Source organism: Astatotilapia calliptera, chromosome 7 (genome assembly GCF_964374335.1).
Source record: "Astatotilapia calliptera chromosome 7, fAstCal68.1, whole genome shotgun sequence".
Taxonomy (NCBI): domain Eukaryota; kingdom Metazoa; phylum Chordata; class Actinopteri; order Cichliformes; family Cichlidae; genus Astatotilapia; species Astatotilapia calliptera.
The window spans coordinates 35817009-35832449 of record NC_137428.1 but is presented as its reverse complement, the minus strand read 5'-3'; the positions used below and the strand labels follow the sequence as shown (position 1 = coordinate 35832449).

The 15441-nt window shown below is 39.8% G+C and overlaps 1 protein-coding gene across 7 annotated transcripts in view; it reads left to right on the top strand.

Annotated features, from left to right (window-relative positions):
• Positions 1 to 326: 326 nt before the first annotated feature.
• tjp2a (tight junction protein 2a (zona occludens 2)) overlaps positions 327 to 15441 on the top strand; it is a 50839-nt gene continuing 35724 nt past the window's right edge. For 4 of the 7 annotated variants that reach the window (XM_080304479.1, XM_026174442.2, XM_080304478.1 and 1 more), the window contains exon 1: positions 10764 to 11623. In XM_080304479.1, the coding sequence (XP_080160605.1) occupies positions 11517 to 11623 (107 nt within the window). In that variant the 5' untranslated portion in view covers positions 10764 to 11516. Of the gene's footprint in view, positions 346 to 4454; positions 4715 to 10763; positions 11624 to 15441 lie in introns of those variants that run through there. The other 3 variants (XM_026174439.2, XM_080304481.1, XM_080304482.1) reach the window with 2 other exon arrangements.

The window sequence follows — 15441 nt, the reverse complement described above, 5'->3', positions numbered from 1 at the left end:
CATGGCTTCTGTTGATTAACCCATATTTTTATGTGTTGTTTAGTGGTGAGGGTGTGGTGTTTATTTCCCCTTTTCACTGAGTCAAGTTTCAGTCTTCTGATGATGTCTAACTGCTGATTGTCAACAGCTTGTTCATTGTTTTTCTGTTTACATAGAGACTCTATTCAGGGCAGAGGGTCTGACCAGAGCAGGTTAAACCGGTCACACGAGTTTTATATCACCACACATTCACCGCACGAGTAGTAACAATAGGAGTGTGTACCGGTGGCAGCAACAGCCTGAATCACTAACAGATTTTACATCAGTGCTCACTGTGGCTCCATACTCGGAGGAAGACGGTGAAAGGTAAAGTGAAAAGTGATCCTTGGTAGTGGTAGTATCATGGTCAGGGCCTGTTTTGCTGCATCTGAAGCAGGGCAGTTACATTTCTTTAGTGTTTGATCACCAAAAATGAAACCTCATTTAAAATGTGACAAATGTAGACAGATGTATGTGTGTTTGGCTGCTGGCTAACACGTGATTTTAGGCATGTAGACATGATCAAGACGACTTGCTAAAGTTCAATGTGAGCATCAGAATGGAGAAGAGATTCATGTTACTTTAAACATCACATGTTAGTTAATGCCAGGCAGGCTCATCTGAGTATTTCATAAAATGCAGATCTAGTGGGATTTCCCACCACAACCATCTCTGGGGTTTATAGAGAGTTATCAGAAAAAGAGAAAATACCCAGTGAGCTGCAGTTGAATGCCAAATCCATCCCTTAGCTGGTTTCTTGGACATGACGAATCATGGTATCATGTCAATATGGACGAAACTCTCTGAGGACCTATCAAATGCTTCCAGCACCTTATTGTGTCATTGTGGTGTTTTAAAATGCTGTTTGAGCAGACTGGCTTCTGGGTCCAATAAAGCATAAACAAATTAAGGTATATGCATTTGAGTATGTTAAACTGTACTAGGGAAATGTGATAGATATAGTACCGTCTCACTGTCTTTAACAGCTGCTGACAGATAAACCATTCATAACCTCTTACTTCCTTCCTTCAGTTTTCTTTCACTCCTTCTCCTAACATTTCCCTCCTTATGGTAAATGGACTGGTTCATATATAGCACTTTGCTATTCTGAGTACCCATTTACACACATTCACACAAACACTTTTTTCTATGCTGTGATTTCTATCTAACATTCACACGTATGCTAACGTGGGGTCAGTATCTTGCCTATAAGGTTATTTGGCATGCTGACTGGAGCAGACTGGGATCAAAACACCAACCTTCTGGTTAGTAGGTGACCTGCTTTACCACCTGAGCACCCCTGTGTAGGCCTGCACAGTATATTTATTTATTATCCACCCCTGTCCAGACAGTCCGAAACATGAGAAATTTTGACTGGCTCTACAAGACACTTTTCTAAAATCTGCCTTTTATTCAATGCATATGAAGGGAATGCGTTTTTATTATAGTCAGAAGGAGAAGGTTGATCATATTCACCAGGAGAAATTACCAAGAATTACAAGATTTGCAGATTTTGGTGCCTATGATAGAAACTACCACAAAGAAAGTGAAGCAACAGTGAATACATACTGTTTTTAATGTCAAAACCTGTTACCAGACATAACAGCAGCTGAAATAACAGTGAAATAAAAGAATATAGGAGTATAGAAAGACTTTCACATGTGGCCACAAGAACAAACTTATGCTTCCATTTATCCTTATTATGTTTACTTAGCAAAAGAGCAGGAAATGTGATATATTAGTCCTGTAACATGCTCAGTTTAATCTATTCTTAAATTCTAAAATGGATATGAAAATGTAACACTACCACCTGGCATTGTCCCACACAGACACACTGATGCACTGCATATTAGCAGTCAACTAGATTAAACAAATTAGCTTGCTAAACCATGGTTTCATTTCAGTTACCCAACCGATTTATTCCAATTTCGTTATAACAATCCAACTTGTTTGAAATTTTAAAAAAATGCAAACAAACTTTTCATTCCAAGCTTGCAACAGCCCCCTCCCATCACTCCCTAGTCACTCCCGCTTTCCCTCGGTACAACACCCCTGCACGTACTCACCCTCATTCCATAACCAGACAATCAAACGGGGACTTTTTCTTTTTTTAAGTAGGGCAACACAGGATGGACCAAGAACAAAGCAATTATAGTATTTAACAAGACAAATATACTGGCATAGTAGGCACAGTGTTCAGGCTCATTTGCAGCTCTGTAAATTAACACAGATGTATAATACTCTGAGTTTAACATTTGTTTTTTTATTGAATAACTGTTTTACAAAGTGGTGAAACCAGTATTCACACTTTACTTCAGTTACATTCATAATCCTAATTACAATAAGTAATAGTCCAAACATTTTAGTGTCACATTAGACCTGAACTGGCTAAAAGTGCTCATTACGCAGAATCATTTAAATGATGTCAGCCATTATGAGACCTAAAACTGCCACGTTTAAGGCCAAACCTCTCACCACAACACGGACTGTGCACAACTCTTAGATGAACAATATTGCCTTTGCATTCTTGTGTTTTCACTGATTTACTCTTTTATTACCATAACTAGCTTGTGCTATTTCTTTTAAAGTTCTTTTAAAGGTGAAAGAATGAAATTGTAGGTACAAGTGGCTTTCTCTGAAGGGTGGATGGGCTCTCCCTTGGAGATGGGGTGAGTAGTTCAGTCATTCAGGAGGAGCTCAGAGTAGAGCCGCCGCTCCTCCACATCACAAACAGGCTAAGGCTGTCACTGACTGGGAAAGGTGTTCCGGGTGGGTATGTCTAACTGAGTGGAGGACCCAGGGTAAACCGTGGGTGTGCTGGAGAGATTACATCCATCAGATGGCCTGGGAATGGCATGATACTTCCCTGGATAAGCTGGAGGAGGTGGCAAGAGGGAGGTATGGGCTTCCCTGCTTCGGCTGCTGCCCCGTGACCTGATTTCAGATAAGCGGAAGAAAATGGCTCGTTTTCGTACTTTCCACCACTGGTCTTACACAGGCTCTCATGGTGTAATGCATGTAAAATGAGTGGCACTATTGTCCAGTGGGACTGTTGGGTGGACACTGGGGAGGCCAATCATATTTCACAGGGAGGCAGTGCCACCCCATCCTCCCTATGTGGCAACAACCCTGCTGTCAATACATGAACTCAGGATGATCAGGATGATATGGGGTAAAAGTAAAAGAAGTAACATTTGATTAACATTGACAAGCCCTATTTATTCGTATAATTAATTAAATAATTTATTGATTACATCAAAAGATAAATTATGAAACTATCAACATCTATACATGTTTTCAAGCTTTTAGTAAGCTTGTTCCAGGCCTTAATAGCCATAAATAAAAAAAAGGATTCACTCAAAAGAACTTTGAGCAGCTGCCCTTGAAGCTCTACTTACCAGCTCTGAGCAAAGTTGTCTTTTCTGCAGTGCAGATTTAGCACTGAGAATTAAAACGAGACAAACATCTGAGTGCAAGATTAGATTCAAATAACTGAATATTTCGTGTTTACTAAAGTTATCACTGAGGATCAGAATGAGGGAAAAACTACATTTGAAACGGCTTTGAACGTGGCATGGTTCTTGGTGCCAGATGGGCTGGTCAGAGTATTTTAGGAACTGCTGATCTGCTGGGATTTTCCCCACACAACCATCTCTAGGGCTTACTGAGAATGGTCCAAAAAAAGAGACAATGAGCAGCAGCTCTCTGGACAAAACCTCACTGTTGATGTCAGCTAAGAACTGGGAACTGAAGCTACTGTTTGCACAGGCTCACTGAAATTGAACAACAGAACACTGGAAATGTTTTTGGCTCGATTTCTGCTGCAACACTGAAAAGGGTAGGTTCAGAATTTGGTGTGAACAACATGAAAGCATGGATTCATCCCACCTTGTACCAGTGGTTCAGGATGCTGGCGGTGTAATGATGTGGGGGATGTTTTCTTAACATACTTTGGACCCCTTAGTACCAGATGAACGTCGTATAAACATCACATCACCTACACGATTATTTTTGCTGATCATATCTATCCCTTTATGATCACGTCCCCTGGTGGCTAGCAGCGGGATAACACGTCATTTCACAAAGGTCAAATCATCTCAAACTGTTTTGTTGAACCGCTGGTGTCTGTGAGTTCCCTGTACTCAAATGGCTTCCACTGTCACCAGATCTCGATGTAATAGAGCACCTTTGGGATGTGGTGGAGGGGGGAGATTTGCATCAACCAAATGTGCAGCAACTTTGTGATGTTATCATGTCAAAACAGACCAGAATCTCCGAGGACTGTTTCCTGCAACTTGTGGAATATGCCATAAAGAATTAAAGCCACGCTCTTGCTATCACTGGGTATGCTATCGCAACCAAGTAGAAGCAATAAAGCGCCTGATAAAGTAGCTGGTGAGTGTAGTTTCGGTATAAAAGTCCCTTTTATGACACCGGAAGAGTGACTCAGAAGAATGGCACCGCCCAAAAAGGTCATGGGTGAAACTGCAGTGGAGCTGCACACACAGCACACCTGCAGTTTCTAAGCTACGCCCACATACCTGAGAGAACCAGGAAGAAGGATTTTTCGAGGCTCGCCAAAACTTTGTTCCGTCAAAATCCTCTCCTTCCTCACCCTTCCTTTGTCCAGTTCAGCTTTTGGGATTACTCTGCTGCCTGCGGTCACATAAGGACAGGACACACGAAGTTTCACCTGGTAAGTAGGTCCGGCATTGTCCGCAGTGAGTATCGATTTGCTTTCACTGTGTTTGTGGCGCGCACTGCCATTTTGCCCCATCTTTATCTGGTGCCTGTGTAAATTTAAGGTGGGGCTCCGACAGCTTAAGCAACTAATAACATTTTTTAGCTTGGTTCTTGAAGGCAGCAAGGTGTCATATTTTAATTTATTTGATAGTTTCTTCTTGTCAAAACGTCAGGCATGACCTACACTGTATTCGGGCCTGCGTGTAGCTGTCTCCTCTGCGTGTGTATTCATGCGCTTACTACTAGTTTCAGCGCACTAGAGGCACGCCTCAAGCCCCTTTAGGCAACTGTTGTTGTGATGTGGTGCAATCTAAATAAAATTGTGAAATTGAACAGGGGCTCGCACTGTGAGTGTTTCCTCGTGTTTAATGATTCTTATTTTTATTATTAGTTTATATCTTAACAGTTAACAAACATTCAAAAGCATCATTTCATTACATACATATAAAGCAGTATCATCTCAAATGATATACTTATAATAAAAAAGCAAGAGGAAAAAAACCTCTCGGATAAGTTTTTATTTACTGACATGCATTTCTGATAACTGTTGAGGTTCAAAGAACGAAGGGTGGAAGCTATAAACCATTTTAAACATGGGGTTGAATCATAGACTGTCGATAAAATATTGATATACCTAGAGTCGTATCACCCAGTGCCATTAGACTAGGAATGTGAGGTTTCGGTGTTACTGTTTTTAGCCACTGCTATGTGGAACCATGATCATATTTGGATGAGTTTGGAGTCCTAGCTTTGTTAACAGGCCGTCTCTATAAACTGTGCAAGTGAAACACGGAGATGTACACATGCTACTCCAAAGGACTTAATTTGTTAAAAGTTATAGTTAGCCGTGATTTTATTGTGGTAATTCCTTCAGAAATGTTCCAAAATGTACCACCAGCCTGAGGCTTATAATGCATCGCTTGCCTAAAACTGCCTGTTTGGGACACGTGCAAATAACAGGAGCCACACCGTATACGTTAAAACTGAAATAATAATATTAATAATAATCACCACACAGCTGTTATGAAAGTGCTAACTATTCATAGAGGTTCAGGATGTAAACATGCCGTTTACCCTGTAAAACTGTTAAATTTTAACAAGTGGCCGCTAGAAAAACAGCTGTTTTTGGCACTTCCACATTGGTTTCATTTTGTAGTTCTGAAGGCTGCTTCTTACCTTAAACTAACAGTTTAAGCTCTATGGATAAATTATTTTAGAATAAAACATAAAGATCGGGAATAGGGAGAATTAAAAAAAACATTAAACACTGTGTGTAAATGGTGATACAGCATGTGCACCCATAAAACAAATGGCATAGTTGCACTTTTATCATCTAGAAATCTTTGCATTTACATGTTTGTGGCCCTTATGTTGTGTAATGTTTTCAGACATAGTTCTTTTATTTTGCTTACAATTCAGTATCTAAAAGGAAGTAGCCATTAAATGATAGTGAATACAAATTTTCCATGTGGTGGTGTTTACCTGGAATTGTACACATACCTCCTGATACGTGTGTTCAAGTATAACGTTCAACCACTAAAATTACTTGTTCAGGATTGCAAGTAAATAACTGTAATTTGGCATCTTAATCAAAAAACGATCCTGTGTTTTATTATTATTTTTCAGGGGTTTTTTTTTGTAAAATGGTAAGTCTGAAAATTTGCAAATTACAATATTTGTATTATGCTGTTAAAAATATCATTTCAGTTAAAGAGTGTGCGCTTATCGGTGGATTAACCATTACTGAAACATAAACAATATTTTTGGTAATTACCAATACTGTTAATTTAGGACAGCTGTGGCATAAGCCTTACTTTGGGTGGTGTTCTCTCTAATATCTGTAGATCTGTGGTTTACAGTACTGTGCTTACTCACATTTCAACCTGTCTGTTGTGTAGGGCTGCCACGATTTGTCGACTAGTCACGATTACGTCGACTATCAAAATCGTCAACGACTGATTTAATAGTCGACGTGTCGTTTGAAGCTTTGTAAGATCGCAAAAGACGCAGGAATAATAGCAGGATTTAAGAGTGTAATAACGGACTGAAACAGAAGATGGCAGCACTGCATGTACAAGGATGCCAGCTGCCGTTAAACCCCGAAGAAGAAGAAACAGCTGTGTCCCAGAATTCATAGCGCGGCCCAGCTTAGTTTCCAACAATGGCGGTAGCTAGTTAGTTTTAATACTACTCTTATTATTCTTTCTGGGTCACAAAATAAACGTTTACCATATTTTCAGGCGAGAATGTAGCTGTGTAAACCTCAAATATCGGCTCAGTTTATCAGGACACCACATATTTTCAAAAGCGCTCCGACGTTTTCGGAGACGTCTGTTACCCACTAGCTCGATAGCTAGCCGGGGGCTAGGTCACTAGCGCCGTGAGAACACCGGACTCCCGGCAAATTGTTTTCAAACCCACCGCCGTCTTTCGCGACTCAGGTTAAATATATATGAGTCACTTAGATAACTTAAAAATGTTGTTGTTTGGCTTTTTTTTAATTTTTTTTTAGTATTTTATTTGTTCCTGAGTAAATCGGTTTGGCTGAGATTAAAGTTATAGTTTTTACACAGCTGAATAAACGTCAAGCAGACAGCTGATTATCAGAAGTGTGAGATGCTGGAGAATATACTCCGGTGTCCTGTTATATTTTAGATAGCAAGGAGTTTATTCAACTTTACCGAAACAATCTGCAAATTTCATTAAAATTGAATAAACTATCATCTTGTCTTTATTTTTAGTTAGCACCTTAAAAGCTTAAAGCTGTAAGCTAATGATAGTTATAGAAGAGCAGATGCTGCTGGTGCAATAAGCTGTAGTTTTACGTCCAGTGGATGATGATCTGATTAGTCGACTAATCGCATAAATAATCGGTGACTAGTCGACTATCAAAATAATCGTTTGTGGCAGCCCTACTGTTGTGTCACATTAATTTTGTTCAAGCTAAATGTCTGAAAACCCAAAAGACTTTGTAAAAATAAAAGACCTGGACCAGTTTAATTTCACAGCTGGTACATCCCCAAAAGAGTTGAAATCTACATGGGACGTCTACAGTGTCATTTAGTTTCTTGGATCACGGTGCTCATGTCTCACTGCTATTGAACGGAAACACATCTTGCAGGGAGACCCAGCTTTTTATAGATAAACTGAAAAATGTTGTCTTTTTTCGCTCTCGTGTTGCTTTTTGACTCTTTAATTCATCTTCATGTCACTACATGCTTGCAGCTGATCCAGATTATACCTGTGGAGGGGATGTGCATACTGATTTTTTTTTTTTCCCCTTTCCCTTTCTGTCTGCACACTCTCATCCCAGATTTGTGAGTGGCATGTGTCCCTCCATCTGGCACTCACATGCATTGCATACGGACATTGCATAATGGCCCGGGCCTTAGTAATGCAGCACCCCAGCACTACTCGAGCATGTGAGGAAGTGACAAGGGGCAGAGAAACAAACTGCTTATGTAAAAGCATTAAGAAGACCAAGCAGCTCCAGCCGCATTTGTTCACCCTGTGGGAAGATGAGGGGGAAAAAACAGAACTCATTCTCATTAAAAAGTAAAAAAAACATGCAGTTACAGAGGAATTAGCTGGAACCATGAATTACTCTCCCACTTTTTAAAAACTAAAGGGCGTGAGCTGCGTGTGTGGTGCAGTGTGCATTCTCAGGTTAATTCAGATGCGTTATAGATTGATAATATTTGACAGATAAAGAACTTGGTTTGAATTTTACTGCTGAAAAAATACATTTTGAAATAAATTTCAGTATATATTTCCTTTGTGGATATGGATACAGTTCCAAGGGATTATTTTAACTTGAACATCCATCCATGTTCTCATCCTGGTCTGAGTTGTGTGGGCATCAGTCTAAGCATGATCAGGCATTTCTTTCCCTAACACTACCCCCTTAGTCTTCCTTGAGGGTTACTGAGGAATTCCAAAGCCAGCTGAGAGATAATCTCTCCAGCCCGCCCTAGGTCTGCCTTCAGGGCTCCTCCAAATTAGACGTGCTTGAAATATCTTTCCCAGAATGCATTCAGAGGCATCCTGGTGAGATGTCTGAACCACCTCAGCTGGCTTCTTTCCATGTGGAGGAGGAACAGCACTCCTCTGAACCCTAACCCTAACCCCCTAACCCTAGCCCCTGGAGCAGTTATTATCCCCTGCTCCAGGTCATAGCTGAGAACAGGAACGTATATGAACCAGGAAATGGACAGCTTCATCAAGGTCACAATGAATACATCCGATTAGAGTTTTCCACGTTTTCTATACAAATGCCAAACCCTAACTGACCAAATTCCCATATGTTTCAATTCAAAGCTTACAGGCTGTATATAAATACTTAGTGGTTTCTGGACTTCATATTTTAAAGTGACAGTATTAGTGTTTTGGCTGCTGCCATTTTGTTTTGTTGGAGCCCGAAGGACCGAGAGTGTGTGGGTGTCACTTTAAGTGATCAACCAAAGGCTAGCAGGCTTGGTTATTAGCCACAAATTAAACGGTTGTCACTCACACAAAATTCATATCTGCTCATTTTTGCAACTTCATTATGCTCCAAAAGGCACCAACAGCACAAACGCGGTGTAGACGCTCAATTTGGTGGAGGTGATGCTTGGCAGACAGCAGTTGGCTGTTATCCAGGCAGATGAGTTATTTAAAAAACAAACACACACACACACACACACAAAAAAACTGTCTTACCTGGCTGTAAAGTTGGACATTTTAACATGGGGGGTTGACTTGCTTTAAACAGCTGCTAGAGGAACTGGACTTTTTGGCACTTCCACCTTTTATTATCAGGTTACAGTTAGCACGGAGCTCCTCAAATCATCCATCATTTGTTTATTTAAACTGTTAAACTTTGATTTCACAGGCTTTATTTCACAAACTGTTACCTGCAGTATTTTCAGCACCATTGTGCTGGTAGGTATCTGGCCAAAAAATAGTTTGCTACATAACTCGCTTTCTAACCAGTCATCATTGTCCATGTGCCAGGTGTTCACAGGTGTGATTGCTTGTTTAGTTTTTTCACGTTTGCACATGTGTTAGTCATAAGTACGCACACACATTCTTCAGTGTGGATTGGATCAGTGTTACCCGTGAGATTACTGTAAAGTGTTGGATTATGATAAAAACGACTGTCACTCTGCTCTGTAAATTTTGCCCTCGGTCCAGCCACTGCTCTTAATCTGTGGCTCATCAGACAAAAACAGACATACAGGGTGAACTCAAAAGAAACCCCTCTCCTCATTTTTTTCCCCTCCTCTCCCCGCATGTTGCCGTTATCCAGTGTTTTTAAAAATAGTCTTGCTATTTCTGTGTCTCCCCTGCTGCGCTCCTGGCATTTTTTGCTCCCCCCTCTTGGAGTGCTGAGGGATTTTTCCTGCTCAGTGAAATCTGCAGCAGCTCTCATGGCAGGACCATCCAGAGCCGTAATCCAGACATACAAGCAGCTTGAATATAAATTCTGTCAAGAGTTTGCATTGGCTGGCAGCTCATCAAGAGGTCACAAAGATTTATTTATTTATTTCAAACCTCTCAGGACATGGCAGCCTGCTGTCATCTGGTGACTCGGGGATGGCAAGATACATTTAATCTGCGTGCGTGCCGAGGGTTTATATCAAAGTGGGAGGGAGGAGAGGGATGCATGCAGGGAAGAGTTGGGGATGGATTATTGAAGTTTACTAATGGGACTGAATGGTTGCAAAACCATTGTTAAACAATTATTAATCCACAAATTCAGAATACTGAGGATGAAATCACATTTTTGAGAAGTGAGTTGCAGACTGCAAGTCAAGGCATTATCTGACTCTCAGGTCCTGTCTTGCACCTTTCGCCTTGTGAAAGTCTGTCACTTTGGTTTGTGGAAACTTGTTGTGCAGCCAGCCAATCACAAAAGAAAAATCAACTGGGTCAGATGAAGGTGTGAATTTGGGCTTGAAAGACACACACACACACACACACACACACATACACACAGAAGCCAGATACATTTGGCTTCTCCAGTGAAACATGGGTGTGAAAACGTGCTGTGGCATCACATCTGTTCTTGTGCAAATCTTGAACTGCAGACTGACTGCAGCTTAAAGTTGTCTGGTCATTGCTTTGTCATTAATAATCTTCGTCCATTAGAGGTTAGCTCTGGTATTGAGGGGTGTGTCATCATGTGATTTGTTTTTTTCTTTTTTTTTTTCAAAGTAGATGGATCTGTCTGGGTGTAAATGGTGAGAAAACTAAGCCTGGATGGGGGGATTATAGGAGAAGGGGGCGGGGAGCATGCATGATCTGTCAAGGCTTAGTACCACAATTATCCCAGCGGCTGCAGCAGCAGTCACAGCAGCGGCGGCGGCGGTGGTGGCAGAAGCTGCATTTTCATTAGTGTAATGTCCAGAGAAGCTCGAGAATTATGTAAGAGTGACGTGTTGTTATCCCCTCTCGGCCAGCCCACCTCCTGGCAGGAACGTGGCTGTTTGTTTTCCTTTCATCCTCGTTCGCTTGGAAAAGCCAAAAGGACATCTGTGGGAGTCAGCGGTTGAGGACAGGACCCTTAGTGGTCACGCCGCGGGAACCGCGCAGCACTGGACGCTCAATCTGTGGCTCAGTCTCCTGGAGAAAGTGATGCACTGAGGCGCAAGAACAGACAAGTTTGATGATGCCAAAGGAGATGAGTAGACACTCATCACTTCAGGTTGGGATCAGGGAGTGTAGCAGCAGTTAGTGATGAGGTCCATGGGATGTTCATAAAGGAGAGTTAGAAGATGAAGTTTAAGAAGTTCATCACGATCATGCAGGCAGCGATGGGGATTGTACCCTTAAACAAACGGGAGCTGCTGCCACCAGGCAGGAAACTGTGGAGACCCCCAGGGTGAGTTTGATTACTGTACCGTACCGGTACTTGTATTGGATGTTTCCTTCTAGAAGATGGATTTTTATATCCTGCTGTTGCAGTTCAGTGGGGGAATTAAAAGATTTCTGAAGAAAAAACAGTTTGGTGGTCATGCAGATAATTCTATTGTTAGTAGTTTCCCAAGCAAGAAGGAAGGGGAAGGTATTTTATTTCATTCACACAGCACAGAAACTGTGTTTCAGTTACTCACCATAATCCTTAAAGGCAGAAATCTGTGAGGCAAATATATCAACATTGTGACCATCTGGGCCACTAGCTGCCACGAGGAAGGGGGAGGAATCGGACAGGTGGATTGTAAACACAATGCATGACACATTCTTCTCACTACAGAGAGACACAGTGATGTAATGTGGAAAGTAATTTTCTTTTAAAGAAAGACCCGTGTTTGTGTTGTGTCCTGCATTTGGCAGGAAATGTTTTCTGTTTAAAACTTTGTTTAAAATCATTGTTATGTAGTCTTTTTTTAATTTTTCAATAATTACTTATGTACCAATCAACAAATTGCTTCAGTTTAGTATTTGCTTTATTTACCAGCCTCAGTAATTATTGCAATACACTATTCTTCCAAGTTAAACTCACACACCTCGACTCGAGCAGCGACCCATAACAAAGGGAGTCAGGAGTAACAATTGCACATTATCGCCCAACCCTAATGTGGAACCCCGCCCAGGCTACAACTATTGTAGCAGCATTTTCAGCCTCTTTCCTTTTACACTTCAAAGAATTTCTTATCGTTTGTATCGTGACAGCCAAATTGTCACCACTGTCTCCAAACAGTTTAAAGTTGATTAAAGTTTCAAAGTAGAAACCTCCTCATCCTCTGTCTTTGTAGCTTTTTCTCCTGCATTTGTATTGATACATTTCAGTTTGTCATGCTGAGCGACTAACTTGCTTTATTACCTCATTAGTTTGTCATATATATATATATATATATATATATATATATATATATATATATATATATATATATATATATATATATATATATATATATATTTATTATTATTATTATTATTATTATTATTATTATTATTATATATTTTTTTTTTTTTTTTTTTCATTCATTCATAATTATGTAGTTCTTCTGTGCACACAAACTTGTTCACTACTTACACTCGACACATCCAAGATAATCTAACTATAACAACAGGATTAAATAATCAAACTAATGCTTGTCACATTAATGACAAATCTGTGGAAAAGTAGAGAAATACAAATACTTACAAGCTTTAATAAAAGCAGGCCCTAAACAATGTTACTTCTGTGAACTACCTCACCCTCAAGTATCAGTTTTGTAGCTGCAACTGAGGGAGGTATACTTGAAATATTCTTGATCCCAAGGTTATTGAGCAATTTATGTTTCAGCCATAATTACCTCCACCCAGCAGATTATGTGATTGGTTCAGTTTATCTCTCTGTTTGTCTGTCTGTTAGCAGGATTACTACAATATTATGGACAGATTTGCCATTTCAATATTTTTTTTCATAGGTAGGGCTTGGTCCAACTTAGATATAATGAACTTTTGGGAAGGATCCAGATCTGATTGAAATTTAAAAACTTTGATATTGGTCTGTAAGTTCAGATGCACTGTCAAAAACATCATGACAATACTTTTAATTTGTTTGTCACAAGTGCTGCTGAAGTTTGCTTTGTTTCCTTTGTGTTTCCTTTGTGTGCTACGCAATAAAAGCCATGTTAGGTTTTACTGGTTGAAATCTTTAATATTAATATGCAGCAATTACTTGGAAGCAAGCCGGCAAGCAGTAATCATTTACAGGAACGAGTCACAAAGTCCCACACAGAAGACAAACCAAAAGGAAAACAAAAAACAGAAGAGGGCGGGCGATCAACAGAACAAATGCTTCCTTTTTTATCAGTTTTTGGAGCATGTGGAAGCAACATGAAAATGCATTATAAATTTGGATCATTACAGAATGCAAGTAAATGCAAACTGTTGATTGAGCTGTAATTTGAAAAGAAAAAACAAAACAAATTGAAGAGGTGACTTTGATTCTTTTCCCCAAATGAAATCATTCATGGAGAATGGAGGAGTTGTTTTGAATGGATATAGCAAATAGGATATGTTTTTGGAGCGTGGCTCATACTAGGGATTAAAATGGTTTGGCTTTCTGTTTTACATTACCCTCTGAGTATCCTGCTTTTAGTAGTAACATAATTATAAATGCCAGGATAAATATCCATGAGCTTGTAGGAAATGAGGTACTAAAATATCTAAATGCCCTTTTAACCCTTGTATGGTGTTCGGGTCTGTGAGACCCGTGTTCAGTTTTTTTCAAAAGAAAAATTAAACAATTAATTATTTTTTCACGTGTAAATGTGTTGTGTCTTTCCACTCACTCCACTTGATTATAACTGATTTATTTATAACATTTTATATAAAAGAAAAACGAGAAGCACATTAATTCATAAATGTGATCTAATAAAGGTAAAGGGAAAAAATTAACCATGTTTGCTGTTCATATGTCTTGTAATTGGGATGAAGTAAACATCTGTTGAGTAATTTAACATAAAATTGTTTGATAGTGTTAATTTGGAAAGCCAAAACTCTAGCGGGTCCACCAGACCCATGAACACTGGCTGAGTGACAAAAATACGAACACCACACAAGGGTTAATGTAGTCGCTCATAGAGTAATGAAGTCTGCGCAGAGCGGACTTCGGTAAGAAGTCAGTGGAGACACCACCAGTGTTTTTATCCCCAGGCACGCTTCAGGTCTTCCTGGAAATACTGAGCCCCTCCTTTTGCATTCACAGAGTGTGGTTTTTTTGGGTTTCTTTGAAAGTGTAACAGTTAAGGTTTGGTCACGCAGAGGAAATCTGGTTTCTTCCCTCTCTGTACGTGATATCTGACTTTATCCACTCAGATCATCTCAGTGTGTTTGACACAATGCCATGAAGCTGGGGATGGGTGTTGACCATATGTTTGGACATGCTGCTTGTGATCAATGGCAGAGATGCTTAAAATGAGACTTGAGATGAGTTTGATAATAGTCTGTTATCTGTGTCAGTCTGGTCTTCTGGTGAGTCTGGTTTAACTGTGTCATGCACCAATGAGAAACATGTGGCTAATTCTATTAAAGTATCCATCATACTATATACTCTATATCATTTTGATTTGCTTTTGATTGCCCTTAAACATTTTTTAAGATAATTTTTAATCTTGCCATATTAGGATCTGCATAAAGCCCCACCCACCTGTTCTTCAAACGAGGGGCAGCCAATCAAAAGAAGGATGGCTTAACAGGAGAAGGAGAATGAGGGAGAAGGTGGATTACGTCCAAATGTCAGAAAAATATAGATTATTTTCAACTAAAGTCATGCAAAACTACGAGTCGAGCCCAAAAAGAGTTTTTCCTCCATAATTTGTTTTAAAGTCTCTTATTTAATGTTTCCTGCAAACTGTGTAAAATACTATAAATGAACATGTCTAGGAAATGTGTAAAGCAATTACATAACTCAGGAATGTTTAGAGAGCCTTATTCTTTTTATGCTGTATAAAAATAGATCTCTCCGCCTGGTGCAAAGCATCTCTTGACACCTCACTTGGACAACATGATTTTCTGAGTCATGCCCATTTAAATATTTCAGACTATTCAACAAATTGCTATGTTTTAAGGTCAAAGCATCCTCTAAAGAAATAAATCTACTCCTCTTGCTGCCCTTTAGACAAAGTGCTATACAGTGAAAGTTTTAAATAATCCCTTTTCATTATGGTAACACTGCTGGTTATGATGTAATATTGTGTTTCTCTTATG